The sequence below is a fragment of the Thunnus thynnus genome, chromosome 12, assembly GCF_963924715.1.
Source record: "Thunnus thynnus chromosome 12, fThuThy2.1, whole genome shotgun sequence".
NCBI lineage: Eukaryota > Metazoa > Chordata > Actinopteri > Scombriformes > Scombridae > Thunnus > Thunnus thynnus.
The window spans coordinates 16,113,308-16,127,700 of record NC_089528.1 but is presented as its reverse complement, the minus strand read 5'-3'; the positions used below and the strand labels follow the sequence as shown (position 1 = coordinate 16,127,700).

Genomic DNA, 14,393 nt, shown 5'->3' with positions numbered 1-14,393 from the left:
AATGGAGGCCTTGCTAATAACTGAAAGGATGTTTCACAGCCTGAGTATGAATGTCCAAAAAACATTAAATCATGAATTTAACTCAGTTCTATTAGCATAATGGGTCAATATTTGATCAAAACGTGTGAAAAAAAAAAAAACTCTGCAGCAACACAAGGCTAGCAAGCTGCTTGCCGAAACAAATCTTCATTAAAAAAAACAGATTAATCATTTACTTTCATTTCTTTTTCATCAACAGCCCACAAAACATTTGCATTTGTGTTGTTGCAGCTGATTCTGCGGCATCGCTGCTTTTCTCTTTCTATGAGGTTTTTAAATAATTATTTTGATGTAGGTTTGGGTTTTTACCGATGATGTTTGTCTGATAACATCATGGCTGTGAGGTTCAACCAGTTCACATAAACATGTAACAAAAGACCAAGCAAAATCTCCCTCGGTTTTGGTGGTTATATTTCAACATCAGCATATTTTCTTGGCAGCATATAAAAAAAAAGAAAGGAAACAATGACTACAGCTAAATATCAGTCTCTCTAAGCCATCTCTGTACAGTGTAGGTCCGACTGATGAGATGTACCACCCTTCATTCATTCCCTTCTGTATCAAAAGTTGAAATCCAAAAACAATCATCTAGTCTCCTATTAACCAATAGAAACTTGAGTAAAAATGTGCAGATTGACCCAATTCTGTCAGATATGTGTCACGGATATCTGACTCGTTTACTTGACTTGTAATGTGCGAACCTTTTCTCTTAATATCCCTGCCTCCCAAATAATTACAATTGTTCAAACAATGACCATGTCAGACCAAATTTGGGTCAAAATAAACAAGAATGAGCCTCCCTTTACCTGTTCCCAGGTACAGAAGATAACAAGAAGATCTAGAAAATAAACTCTGACATTTAACATCCTTTCTGGGAGGTAAAAGTCTGTTTTTACAAGTCCCTGGTGCCTCATCATCAAATAGTGATCCATCATTTTTTGTTTTTTTATTTGAATATGAGCTATATTATATGTATTCTATCCTGATGTGCCTCAACGACCAGAACTACATGAGACCCGCATCAGAACAGAATATATCACATTAAAAAAATCAGAGTGCTGGCATCCGTAACACCTTACTGGCCAAATGTAGAACACTACATTAGGATTAGGCTGTCAGTAGAGACGTCAGTATTCAGAATAGTGAAATGGCGGGGAAAGTAGTCCATCCACTAACAGTTGTCTTGGCAAAAAAAAAAACAAAACAAAAAAAACAGGGGCCTAATTCCAGGTGAACAGAAGGTTATGTGATAAAGGCCGGTAACATCGTCCCAGATCATTGGTGAAAGGATGAGGTCTACCAGAGAGATACAGACAAGCAAAAAGTGAGTGTGTCTGGGAAGGCTAGTTCCTCTCCTGCACAAATACAGTCTCCTGTGGACAAAGCCCCGCCTCCTGCAGTGTGATGTCATAGTCCAAGTGGGCGAGCTTCCTTCTGGGAAAGTTGGTGACAAGTTCGAAGCGTTCGTTAGGGTAGCCCTTGGACTGGACGTGTCTTACCAGTGCCTGGAAGGAAGAGAAAAATGCATAAGTGACACATTTTATGGGACAGTTAGTGTTTACGCTACAATATTCAGTGTCTGGGCAGGAAGAGAAAGTCCTTACATCCAGCTGACTTAAAATAGAGTAAAAATGATTGTTCTTACCAAAAGTTTTGCTTTAGAAGACAAGGAAATTTGTTCTCTCTGTCCATCTGGGTAACGGAGCATCAATCTGGCCTTGGGACCTATGTGAACGACAACAAAAAAGAACAGAAATTATGTAGTCGTCCTGTTTTAAGTATCCACAGTATAACTGTCTCTAAAAATGCCTGAATGTAGTTATGAGATGTTTAATTTCTTGTCTAAATGTCTTTTTTGGTCTAATCAGTGTAAGATCACTTGCACAAAGACAGACTGAGCCATCGCCCCCATCCTCTGCAGCCTTGAATTCATTGCAAATGTCAAAAATATATAATAGTTGTATCTAATTGCTAATGCCCTGCAGTTATTTCCAAAACTTCTTACTTTACTTACTTTACTTTAAAGAGGTTGTTGACTTGTTTTCATCATCATATATTCTCCTCTGGGAATTTACGGTGAATATTTTATACTGTAAAGCTCAAAAAGCAGTGTAAGTTTAACTCTGTGTTCGAGTATCACAACAACATCTGGGCAAGCTGCAGCGCTCACCATGTACTGCTAAGTTTAAAGCTCAAGAAGCTGACTGGTGGACACACATTAGGGGACTTGTTATGCTAGAAAAGAACTTGTTCGTTTTGACGTTTTGTCTGACCACATCCGAAGGTAAAAGTTTTCCTAATGTCCACACTTGAAGGTGGTATGACAAGTTGGCCGTCATAGAGAGGGACAAGATGTGATAAATGTTAAAATATGTGGATAACGGTGCACATTTTATGTGTTTCTCCTGGAAGGCGTTCATAGTGTTGCACTCAGTTGTGCACACGATAAGTGCCAAAAATAGTTGTGTAATGAATTGTCTTGAGAGAGAGAGAGAAGTTCAAACCTTGCTTACTTTCTGATCTCTGTAATTCTGGCCAATCACTGTGTAAAGTGTTGCACTGACACTTTAAGTGCTCATTTAGAGTGGTTAAACATTTTGAGACGTGTCTGCCTGCAGGCTGTAGACATTCACATTCAAACACACACTCTAATACCCTCATTATAATTATTTCAGGTTTAGAATTACACGTTGCCGTACCGTTGTCATCAGGGCAGTCTACGTCACAGGTTTTGGTGGTGCTGATTTTCGAAGGCCCCGCGCTTTCAGCTGTTGCTGTACAGGAGTTCCCCACAGAATCTGCGTCAGGCGGAGGATGACGAGGAACGGCAGCTGAGGGCTCCAGGTGGTTCTTTTTGCTCTCCTCTTTCTTGTGATTGTGGTTGTTTTCTTTGTAGGGAGACTTTCTGTGGCAAGAAGACGAATTATCGGGGTGAAGACGTTGCTGAGCCGAAGTGGCGGGAGGGGCTGGGGTGTGTTTGCTGGCAGAACTTTTCTCTTCCTGGGGTTCTGGCATTTCACTGTCCGAGCCATCCACAGAGATGGGACCCTCGCTGTCAGAGAAAGGCTCTGCATCAGAGTCGTCATCTGATCGCGGGGAATCTGGGGCGTCAGGGACATTTGAGGACTCATAGTGGGTCTCCTGTAGGGAGGCTCGGATTGCTGCCTCCAGCTGACTGTCTTCACTGGCATCAATCAGACTCTCCTAGAACAGAAAACAGAGAGCGTAGCTGTTGAAAACAAATCAAAGAGCTGGGAAGAATAATACAAAGGAGAGGAACATAATACACTCGGCCAAAATGATTGATACTGACAAATACCAAATATCACAATACTTGCCATCAGGTCTATCAATACCATTGATAATGTGACAATCTTTTGGGGTTGAATATGGTGCTTTCAGAGGATAAAACTGGATAAAACGGATAGAACTGATCATCAGTTGTAAGGGCTTGATGACTAAGCAGGTAGAATAACTCACCATAGTACAGTCTAATAAATTCAAAGAAATATGATCTTTCACATGTAATGCAGCTTTTAGGACTAGGAAGATGCAACGCTCAAGTTGTTATGACCGTAACAGACCTGATCATATCTAGTTTTACATCATGAGAAGATATCCAGATATTGTGCAGTTCTACAACTGATAAATAGTTGTGACAGAGGAACTTCCAACAGAGTCCCTGAGAGAAAAGATAGGCTCTTATTGGAGCAGAAAAAAAGGAGAATGAAAGCTGACACATGAGATGAGAGACCCACAGAGCGAGCTCGTTTGGCAGGGGGTGCGTGACAGGACGGTCCGTCGAGCTGCCCGTGCTCTGCCAGGAAGCCAGACGCCTGCTCCAAGAACGATGCCACATCCAGCTGGTTCCACTCCACCATTTTCTGACCTACAGTGAACGTGAATGAACAGCACTTGTCATTGACAAAAATCAATTTATAGAAGTTTTTAAAAGACAGCAAAAGCAGGAAATAGTCACTATAAATAAGATGACAATACATGCAGTTCACATTTATCTTCCCTACTTATTTAGAGAAAAACTTATTGCTGGCTTGTAATGATCCCATCAATTTTAATAATACAAAGATCTCTCGCTCTGTCACACAAGGACATTTTATTGCTTTTGAATTACTTCTCAACACTATTTTCTTGTCTTCTAAATGTTATGCAGGAGAGATACACTGTCCTCTTACCACTACCACAGTTCACATGAACACTCACCTGTACGGGGGTCGAGGATGGAAATATAGGGAAACTTGTTCAGTTTATAGAACTGGATGTATCTTTGTCCCTCTTCACTGTCATGATATACCTGTAATGAAATAAAAGGCTCAACACAAGGCAGATGCAGAGAAACACATGGAAAGAACAACGTGCATTTATCTTTGAGAAATCAGGCCAAAAAGGGGATTTCAAAGAGTTTTTTTCTGCAGTAGAAGCAGCTACTGAAACATCATCATTTATTTGAAAAAAAAAAAAAAGTATTGCATCTTCTCTTTGTTATTATGCCGACTTTTCCACGTCAGCCAGTAGGCTGGCCTAGGCTGGGACGTGAAATCATCAGAGATCAAATACGACCCCGTGCTCTGAGGCAGCATACCTGCCAGAATATGAAGTGTTCTCTGATGATGGTCTTCACTGCATCGTTACTCCACACGTCTCTGTTCAGGCACTGGCAGGCAAAGTCCTGAACATTTTGAATGTTGATCATTAACCACTTGTTCTCCATTTGGCCGCAGTCTTTTGCCTATAAGCAAAAAAGAGCAAATGTAGAATCAGTAAAGACAGGACATCAAGCTGGATTTAGCCAATTAGTGTATAATTAAATCACTAAGTTGGCAAGTCTAGATTTAAGAGCCAAAGCACATCAACAGCTTGATGGAAGACAAATTTAAATTCACTAAATAAAAAGGTGTCCCCCTTACGGAAAACAGTTACAACCATCTACATTGGTAGCATGTGACCACATGTTATGGAGGACTGATTTTACAAATATTGTGAGTGTACATTCAACCAGCCAGGGGAAATTTTTCATTTAAAGAAAAAAAAAAAAAAAACAACAGTTTGGCAAAAATGACCTGGATACTCCTGCCCTTCCAGTCATGGCACACCTAGTTGCCCATCTTTGATCTACAATCATCATCTGAAATTTCACTGAATAAAGATGTGTGGTGTAAAGCGTCCGCTGAGTGACTCCTCACCGTCTCAAAGCTGCCTTTGTGCATGAGCTCAATGGGAGGACGGAAAAGGTCTGCCAGGGTGCTCAGTTTCTTATCCACCGTGCCACCGTTACGCAGCTCCTGTTCCTGGCGGACTAAGAAAAGAAAGAAAAAAATCCTTTCATTGTAGTAAATAAAGACACAGTACTATAAAGTTGCTAGAGATGGTGCATTTACATACGCTTAAGTAAGTGGGTTACAATCGGATTTTTCCAGTAAGTCATCTAAACAAGAAACCTGGTCATTGTAATTGGGGTAGGGGATTGGAGAAACCTGGTTTCCCCAGGAGACCAACAATTTCTCTGCCATGTGTATGTATATAAAAAAAGAGTTTCTAATTTTCTTTTATATGTACACATGTGCATAACAAGAGAGTGCAGATGGGCAAAGTAACAGCAGAGTGCAGGGATGATCGGTGAGATAATTACAGAGTGATGCGTCCATGAATTTAAAATAATTCCATCTAAAGTCCGACAGAAACTAACACTAAGTAGCCTCCAGAAGTCTGAATAAGTTATTTTTAAACAGCTGAACATTTGACTACCAAAGTTAAAATAAGAAAGCCATACTTCAAAAATAAAGTCAGGGGTAAGGGAGAAATCTGACCTGCTGATTACTACAGTCCATATAAGGTCGATCTCGATATGAGTAACCTGGTTACTTACAGTAAGTTAATGTAAATGTACAGTAAAGTAAATGTTGGTTGTAATTATGCAGCATTAAGCTTTAACATACTTACTTGTTTCTGTCTGGAAGTCCCTGAAGCCATCAAATATAGATCGAGCGGGTCTTCTTCGCTTTGGCACTGAATGTGTAACAGACACACCAAAAGTTACATTAGATGATCACAACAACTGCCAGTAATAACAGCAACTTAGTTTAAAAACTATATGAATGGGATAAAGTAAGAATAGAAGCAATGTAATACCTCCAAACAGTGGTTCTGGTTCAACCAGTATGTCCTGCTTCTGGGGAATGGGCGCTCGAACTTCACTGAGACATAAGGCAACACATACAATATTATTCTAGGAAGCAAAATGATATAGAGCAAAACATCTAGTATCAGTGAAGGACTGATGAAGACAGAAAATTAAGCTATTGTGAGCAGGTGTACACTCCCTGATTTTATTATAGCATCTATTAGCAACCCCAATCATAGCAGCACACTGAATCCCCCAGTTTCCCTCCAGCTCACTATTAAAGACAACAGTGAGCTTGGAGGAAAACTTGCAAGAAATTTAGGAGCTATGGACTGTATCTTTAAGATAAGACCACGTGTTGAACAAAGTCCAAAGACTTTGTTCTAGTTTTGTCTGACATAAGTTTGTGAGGAGAAACATCAGCTTACTCTGAGGGGGGAGCTCTGCTGCTCGAAGCTGTCGAACTAGAGCTGGTGCTGGGCTCCTCTGCTATCCCGCCTCCATCCAGAAACATGGTGACTGCCATCTCCAGGTTGTTGTTGCATGCTTCCAACATATGTTTTCCAACACTCTCTGTGGCCCCTGGCAGAGTATTGAACATACACATCATAAGAAAAATTTTCAGATAAAGCCTTAATGCACAGCATTATTCACACTATCCATGTAAAGCATTTAGTTTAAATGTACCACACAATACAACTGGTTTTATGGGAGTGGGCAATATAGATAAAATCTTCTATCACGATATGTGTCATTTCATACTACGACATCAATATATATTGTGTGATATAGAAGACAAGTTTAATGAGGAACTGTTTGTAGACAAAATAACTGGACAGGAATGATTTTGGTCATTCCTGCTAAATAAATAGATGACAAACCAAGGTATTTAATCACCTTGATGCCATAAGCAGCATGGCAAAATCTCTGAAGGAAAACAAATGTATACTGTCTCACTCTATATACCATCATATGGCCGAACTCTATGATGGACAGCTGATATTTAGCATCTGTGACAACCTATTTAGAAAGATCACATATGTGTTGATGTTGTAACCTGTTAACTATAAATCATTTAGTCTATACATTACTACCAGACATATTTTTGAAGAGTTCCTTAAAGGAAGGGCTCACAATTTTTCAAGTTTGTCTTAAAACAACAGTCGGGTGCCCAAATGAACATTGGAATAGGTTTTCTAGTTATAATCATTTCTCCTGTTCATACTGACCATTAGAAGATCCATTCATAATGCACTTGAAATGTAAGTGATGGGGCCAAAAACCACAAGACTCCTTCTGTGCAGAAATGTATTTAAAAGTTTATCTGAAGCTAATATGAAGCTTCAGTCCAAATTAGTCAAATCAATTAGATATCTTTTAACGTTACAGTGTTTTTAGTGCCAAAGTCCCTTTTTTTGTTACTACACTTCCACCGCAGCTCAACAGGGAAACACTGTCCAAGGAAACACAAGGAGGGACTTTGATGCTAAAAAGACTGTAAATGTAGCAGATATCAACTTGATATGACTAATTCAAACTGCTGAAACTTCAGAGAAACTTTTAAAAGCATTTTTGCACAAAATGACTGTGTGGACACACTGTGGATTTTGTCCCCAATCACTTACATTGAAAGCACATTTGAGGAGGATCTTTTAATAGCCAGTATGAACAGGAGGAATAATTACAGTGAGGAAAACGCTCTGTCAGTGTTCATATAGGCATCTGACTGTTGTTTTAAGACACACTTGAAAAATTGTGAACCTATCCTTTAACTTTTTTGTTCGACTCTTTGCCTCTCGGACGACCAAAGATTTCCATTAATTGTATCATGTTGTCACAATTATCCTGCACGTTATTTAGTACACATCACTGTGTAAATGCAGAGTTAAACTTCCCAATTATGGGATGCTATGAAATGTAACAACAAGCCTAACTTAATTGATCATTAGAAATGCAGGTCATCTGTGATGGATCACATCTCCTACAAGTCTTTGCTGGAGATGTGCAACACTGTACTAGCATGAATAAAAGCAAAATAGCTGTCAGAGTTTAAAAGGTTATGGTATCATTAGAGAAATAATCGGCACTAATGCGAAGTATAGGTTGCGTGATTTGTTGTGTACATAGGCTAAAACATGCAAAAACACCAGAATAGTCCTTTAATATGTTGACATAATGAATCGTCACGTTGCAAAAACAGTTAAAACTATTGTGCATTTGTGAAAACACTCGATCTAATGATGAACTTTTTGCCTTTTTTTTTTTTTTTAAGTGTACAGCACCGTTTGACTACAATGATATTTCCGTGTATACTGCGCATGTCCGTTTCACTTTCCAAGTGTGGCAGCAGCCCCCCTGAATGTCTTCCTTCTTCTGCGGGAGGTGAAATAACTTCAAACTCAAAACACTTTTCATCGTGTCGAGGCGAAACATGCACTGCCGAGGACATGTTGAAAAGTGTGGTCGGCGACATAAAGTTGCGCTCAGCCAAGTGTGCTTAACGCCACCGTGACGCTGGAGATGACAGTGAAACACACACATACACACACACACACAACACGAAGCCTGGCTGATGGGTGAAGAAGGGAAATGTTGGACAGCCGACGTCCATTCCACATAATCGAACAACAGGCAGCGCGGAAAAAGGCTCAAAAAGCAGCTCAACGCCACCGCGACAGCGCCTGTAATGAGCACCAGAGAGCTAATCTGATCAGACTTGAAGTTTCTGTGACAAATAATGTTTAAAACTGGTGGTTTTTGCGCGCCCTTTTGTGAGTCTTTTCTCTTTGAGTTTAGCAGATAACTGGCTGTGCTTTTTCCCCTCTGCACAGCTCTGACAGCGCAGGGGCCACAGCTAACACTTAACGTCCGTTTTCTCATCTGCGCAGTGATTTCGTGGTTTTCTAGGCAACGGAGCTCTTCCTGTGTGGTAACCCAAAACTACTCAATGGATCAAACGCAAAATAAAATGTTATTTTTTACCTGTTATTGCTGTGAATTGTTGTATTAACCCGTTCACCCCCGGAGCTGAGGTGTCTCCGAGCGCCGCCATCTTACCGCCACAAACAACAACATAAATGTGGCGCATGCGCAACGCCGTCCCTTTTCCCCCCCTGCCTGGCGCGGCGCGAGCCCCATGCGTCACCAAACGTTCCTGCTGATTGTGGGTAATGTAGTTCACTTCAACTTGCTCAACAAAGCAGTTTGTAAAGAAATATACACTCACTGAGCACTTTATTAGGAATACTTGTACAATCTTTTAATTAATATACAATATAAATAAAGTATCTATCTATCTATCTATCTATCTATCTATCTATCTATCTATGTGTGTGTGTGTGTCTAGGTCATTCACTGTCCCTCAGGTTATGGCATGTTGATACATTTTGGGCAATAATATATGCCCTGTCTCCTTCTCCTAGTAGTATTTTTAATTTTGAGAAGTCATAAAGCTCTTTGAAATATGAAATTACAGAGTTGAACTTTATAAGTAAATGTTCCTTATTTCATTTAATGTTTTACATTGCAGGAGGAAGTGCATCTGTCTCAACCTCACCTGTCAAACAGTGATCTTTTTCTTTGGGTTGCCATGATTTTTTGTGTCATCCTTTTTCGATTGCCAGTTTGTGGTCACTGGGCTTGTACTTGGTTGGGATCTGTCTCTGCTTTCTATCTCTAACAGTAGAGATACATTCTACTAATTCATAATCTCTTTTTAGGGTCAGATAACATTCTAATCTACTTTGGCTTTTTCCAATGTTCAGAATAGGTTTCTTTACATTACATTATAATTTGGTTTACTCGACTGGTGTTTGGAAAGCAGTGTTGGTGTGAGACTATCTATCTATCAATCTATAAAAAAACAAAACAAAACATTGCCTATACAGTCAAGAAGCTACTTTCTGTATTTATTATGCGTGTTAAAGTGAAACTCTTCCAACATATTTAGATACATTTGTTTCAACTTCAGTAAAGTGTCAGCCACTCGTAGTTTCCTGTCCCATAACCCCCTGCTTCCACTTCTCCAAGGCATTGGGGGCGAGCTTTTCAGTTTTAAAAAAAAAAACCTTTTCAGAGCTTTTTTTCCCCAAGTACCCCTGACTGCAGTGTGCAGTTATTATAAAGTGGTATCAGCACTCGAGAGTTGTAACCGTTTTTGCTCCATGCTGTACATCTCTCAAACTTTGATACAAGCTACTCATATTGTTGCAGTGAACAACAGAACATAATTGCTCTTCTACTACTTCTGCTTCAAAACTCATTCCTGGCTACTTTTCATTGTCTCATTTTTCTGAAACACATATTCAACATTGAAAATCATTACTGATCATATTATTCATTGTTTCACTGTTCATTTTTATTCTATTTTATATATTTCTATTTTATGATAGCTATTTGCTAGATTCATTTTCTACTCAATTGTTAGATTACCCTTTATTATATTTTATTCATGTAATTGTTAGACTTGTTCTGGAGCTAGGCACCTAAGAATTTCACTGTATGTACTGTATATGACTGTTTATATGACAATAAGATTTGATTTGATTTGACTGACTCAAAGGCATCACCTGGTGGTGGATGCTATGCAGCACATTCACAAACATCACAACTGCATGAAGTACTAAATTATGAACACTGCAGCCTATAAAACATATTACACCAGTGCATTTGGATTATAAACATTGCCTGCATATAAAGAAAAAAGAATGCAATTGAAAATTGACATGTTAATTAGTACATTTTTTCAATAAAAGAACAATTGTTTAATGTAATTCTTATTTCCACCTTGCCAACCTCATCTGCAGCCTTTTGAAATAAGCCTGTAATTTTTTTGCTTCCAGTGCATTATTTATTTTATGAAATATGGGTCATCTGTTAATATTGGTAAATTCTATTACTTTGTAATTATATTTCATTGAACATATATATATATAGTTACTACCTATCCTGATTAAAATGCTGTTTATTTTCCTCATGAGAATGGAGACAGACTCTTTCATATAGACACACTGACAAGCTGAATGTGCTTTGTACATGTCTTCTACTTCATCCCGAAATATATATGTGGGGGTGGTGGTAAGTTTTTAAACATTGATTGAAGGCTATACCACTCATCTAATGACACTATGACAACTCCTACCTGTAGGACAACTCCCTCTTCAGACCTAGGTGAGTGAATGACATGTTATATACATTCAATATAAAAATATATTCAGGTCAGTCTGGCTACAGTGAAACAAGAGATTTAATAAGGATGCAATTGAGGAGTTTTTCTTACAATCTTCAAGACACGGCATGGAAAAGTTCTGCAGGAGAACTAGGCACCACCATCGCCTAATTTGCTGCATGTTTTCCTTTGAAAAAGAAATCATGCAATCAGATGTGTATCCCAAAAAACCTTCTATCCACTCGTGATGAGATAATTTCATAATTTATACGTACCTCAGTGAAATCACATTGTGCTTCTATTACCATATACAGAGCGTACTTTAAGTTAAGAAATAGTTGGCTGTTCAGTTTATGATAGTTGTAATAACAACAACAAAATATTCCCCCCATGAATATATTTGAGTATGTAGAAGATGTGCCCCCAAGAAGTCACAGCTTGTCACATCAGTGTCCAGCTGTGCAGGACTTTGATGTATGAATTGTGTATGTAGTGAAAAAACTGTAGGAAATAGGTCCCAAAAAGTATCAAGAATAATAAACAAGAATGCTTTGCATGCTACAAGCACAGAAATAATAATAATCAGTTTTCATATGTTATAACAGAAAAAAGGACTTATGTAATATACTGTATACTGAATAGCCAGCATCGTACCATCAAAACAAACACCCCACAGTTGTTTGAGAAACCTTGCTTTGGTTGGCTCTGTGGTGTCAACAATGTACAATTTTCAACAATGGATTGACAATCAAAAAATACAGTTCAGTGGAATCATTTAAAGAAATATCTAACCTGAACATCATCTACACCAAAAGTCCTCCAAGATCTAGGGTACAAGATCTGACTAATGTTTCTGTGAACACCGAGTATGTGAAAGTAAAGAAAAAGTACAATTCAACAGCTTTTCATACTCCAAAATGTATAACAGCTTTCAACACAATTGGAACTGAAGCTTCTTGAAGGTTATGACAAACTGCCAAAAATGAGCTAATGAGATGCAGCAGTGAAACAACAAGTGTTTGAAACAGCTGTTCTAACTTTTGAAACAGTCAATAAAATTCAGTAAATAGCAAAGCTGCCTGTTTCATTACTTTATATTCATGTTATAAAATGTACAAATGTCAGTTAGATGGTAATCTGTATGAAAAATACAGAAAAAGAAAAAAAACAGTTATAATAATCATTCACTTATAGTGATCAATTTGATCTGGATGGACATCATCGCTATAAGTGGTTTCCACTACACATGGGGATTGAACCCACAACTTCAGAGTCACCATGAAGCAGTGTTACCTGCTGGGCCACTGGATCTTTGTCATTGAGTGTCTTTCTCTTACAGTTTTCAGTCTTTCCTCTTGATGTTGGACTTCAAAACTCGCCAAGGATTGAACCCACAACCTCAAAACTCTCAGACAAGTCTTCTAACAGCCTGAACCAGTAAAGACATTTTCTCAAAAGTTTCTTAGAGCTTTTCAGTCTTTACTTTTGGGTTTCAGACTAAAATAAATCTGCTGACTGAGGATTGAACATGGTGCCCTCATATTTGAGAACACCAATCCTACTCTATTAGCCACTGGAACTCTTTGTTACTGGGACTGTTTCTCTCACAGCTTTCAGTCTTTTCTCTTGATTTAGCACTTCAAAAGTCACAGAGGATGAAACCCACAACCTCAAAACATCTGAACAGCATTCTAACAGCCTGTACCACCTGAACAGACTTGTTTCTTAAAAGCTTTTAAGTATTTTCTCTTCATGTCTGACATTCAAAATCAGCTATCTGAAAGGTAGAAAGCTCCTTGTTCAACAAAACAATGAAATGTTTCAAGGACAAGAATGAGTAATCTGTTATTATTGAATTCATTATCTGTTAGACAGCTGTGAGACAGTTTTCATTGGAAATAGTCTCATTTGGTGGATCAAACCAGTGATCTATTGGCAACAAGCCTCCTCTCTAAACATTAGGCCAGTCCAACTGTTCACCCCTGCAAAAATGCACTTCATGTCTTTTTCACTACACTGTAAAAATCAAAAAGCAGTAGACTTAGTGTGATCAGTTAAAAGCAGGAGAAATAACCATATAATAAATAATAATAAACTAGGAGGATAAAGAGTCAAACATCTTCATTTTTTAGATTGTATCCACTAGTTGAAATCATTTATGGAGCATTTACCTTTGTTCATGTTTTTATAATGTATCCCCTGTTTGTAACTTTTTATAGTGGAGTCCTGGCAAGTCAGTTTTATATTTTATCCTCAGCTGTATTTTACAGCTACTACATAATACAGTAAATGTGTCATAATGTCAGTCTAATTATCAGTATTACTGTCAGTGCTGTATATGAAGAGTTGTAGTTACTGACAGTGACCACTGGAGGTCAGTGATCATGAGAGTTTCTATGTGAGTCACTTTAACAGTCAAGTTACATCCAGATCAATATGAAGCATCAATGTTTGTATTGAAAACATCGCAGTTGGTATTAGTCAGTGGAGGCTGGTCCATAGAGGCAGAGGAGGTTGCTCCTCCTCTATTTTTTGAGAGGCAAGAGGGAGATCAAAATATAAAAAAGAATATTTGGTTGAAATAAACCATTACTAAATCTCAGTATTATTCATAAAATATTTTTTCTCTCTTCTTTGGAAAAAATCCGTTATTGAAATTCTGGTTAAAATGCTTCAACAGCGACACCTGCAGGGCAGGAGGAGAGAGTGCAGCGTGTGTGAAGCACTGACGTATAATAAGAGCTGGATAGGGCACCGCTGCTCAGCCTTGCAGCCAATTTTTCCCAGTGGCCACTCACGGTATTGCAGCAAAAATCCCCCTGCAGCCCAAAAAGGATTTTCCCCATAGACCACCATTGTAAAACAGACGTCTGTAAAACTGTTGACAGGACATTTATGACTATTTCTATTATGAATTTTTGATTTATGGAGGTTTTATATTTGTAAAACTTTCCTCAAGCTGAGAAAAGTAATTTAAAAATCTGTGACGTTATCACAATGTAAAGTCTATGGGCCGAGCAGGAACTCACAGGCAGAGCCAGCGGGGGA

At 38.6% G+C, this 14,393-nt stretch overlaps 1 protein-coding gene across 1 annotated transcript; it reads right to left on the bottom strand.

The window, feature by feature from the left end:
* Positions 1 to 435: 435 nt before the first annotated feature.
* ubxn7 (UBX domain protein 7) lies at positions 436 to 9,267 on the bottom strand. The gene is made up of 11 exons (XM_067605852.1): positions 9,161 to 9,267; positions 6,607 to 6,760; positions 6,187 to 6,251; positions 5,998 to 6,063; positions 5,241 to 5,353; positions 4,640 to 4,786; positions 4,261 to 4,351; positions 3,798 to 3,928; positions 2,739 to 3,243; positions 1,685 to 1,764; positions 436 to 1,544 (listed from the first exon to the last, which is right to left on the bottom strand). Exons 1-11 carry the CDS (start codon positions 9,264 to 9,266, stop codon positions 1,383 to 1,385), a joined length of 1,620 nt encoding a protein of 539 aa, XP_067461953.1. The 5' UTR covers position 9,267; the 3' UTR covers positions 436 to 1,382.
* Positions 9,268 to 14,393: the final 5,126 nt, after the last annotated feature.

What these genes read in the sequence shown, in the direction of transcription:
- ubxn7 (XM_067605852.1), bottom strand. Translation starts at nt 9,266, where the DNA reads ATGCGCCACATTTATGTTGTTGTTTGTGGCGGTAAGATGGCGGCGCTC. An exon ending in ACAATTCACAGCAATAACAG is followed by an intron (nt 6,761 to 9,160) that starts GTAAAAAATAAC and finishes ATACTCTGCCAG; the next exon opens with GGGCCACAGAGAGTGTTGGA. An exon ending in AACACTTCATATTCTGGCAG is followed by an intron (nt 4,352 to 4,639) that starts GTATGCTGCCTC and finishes ATTTCATTACAG; the next exon opens with GTATATCATGACAGTGAAGA.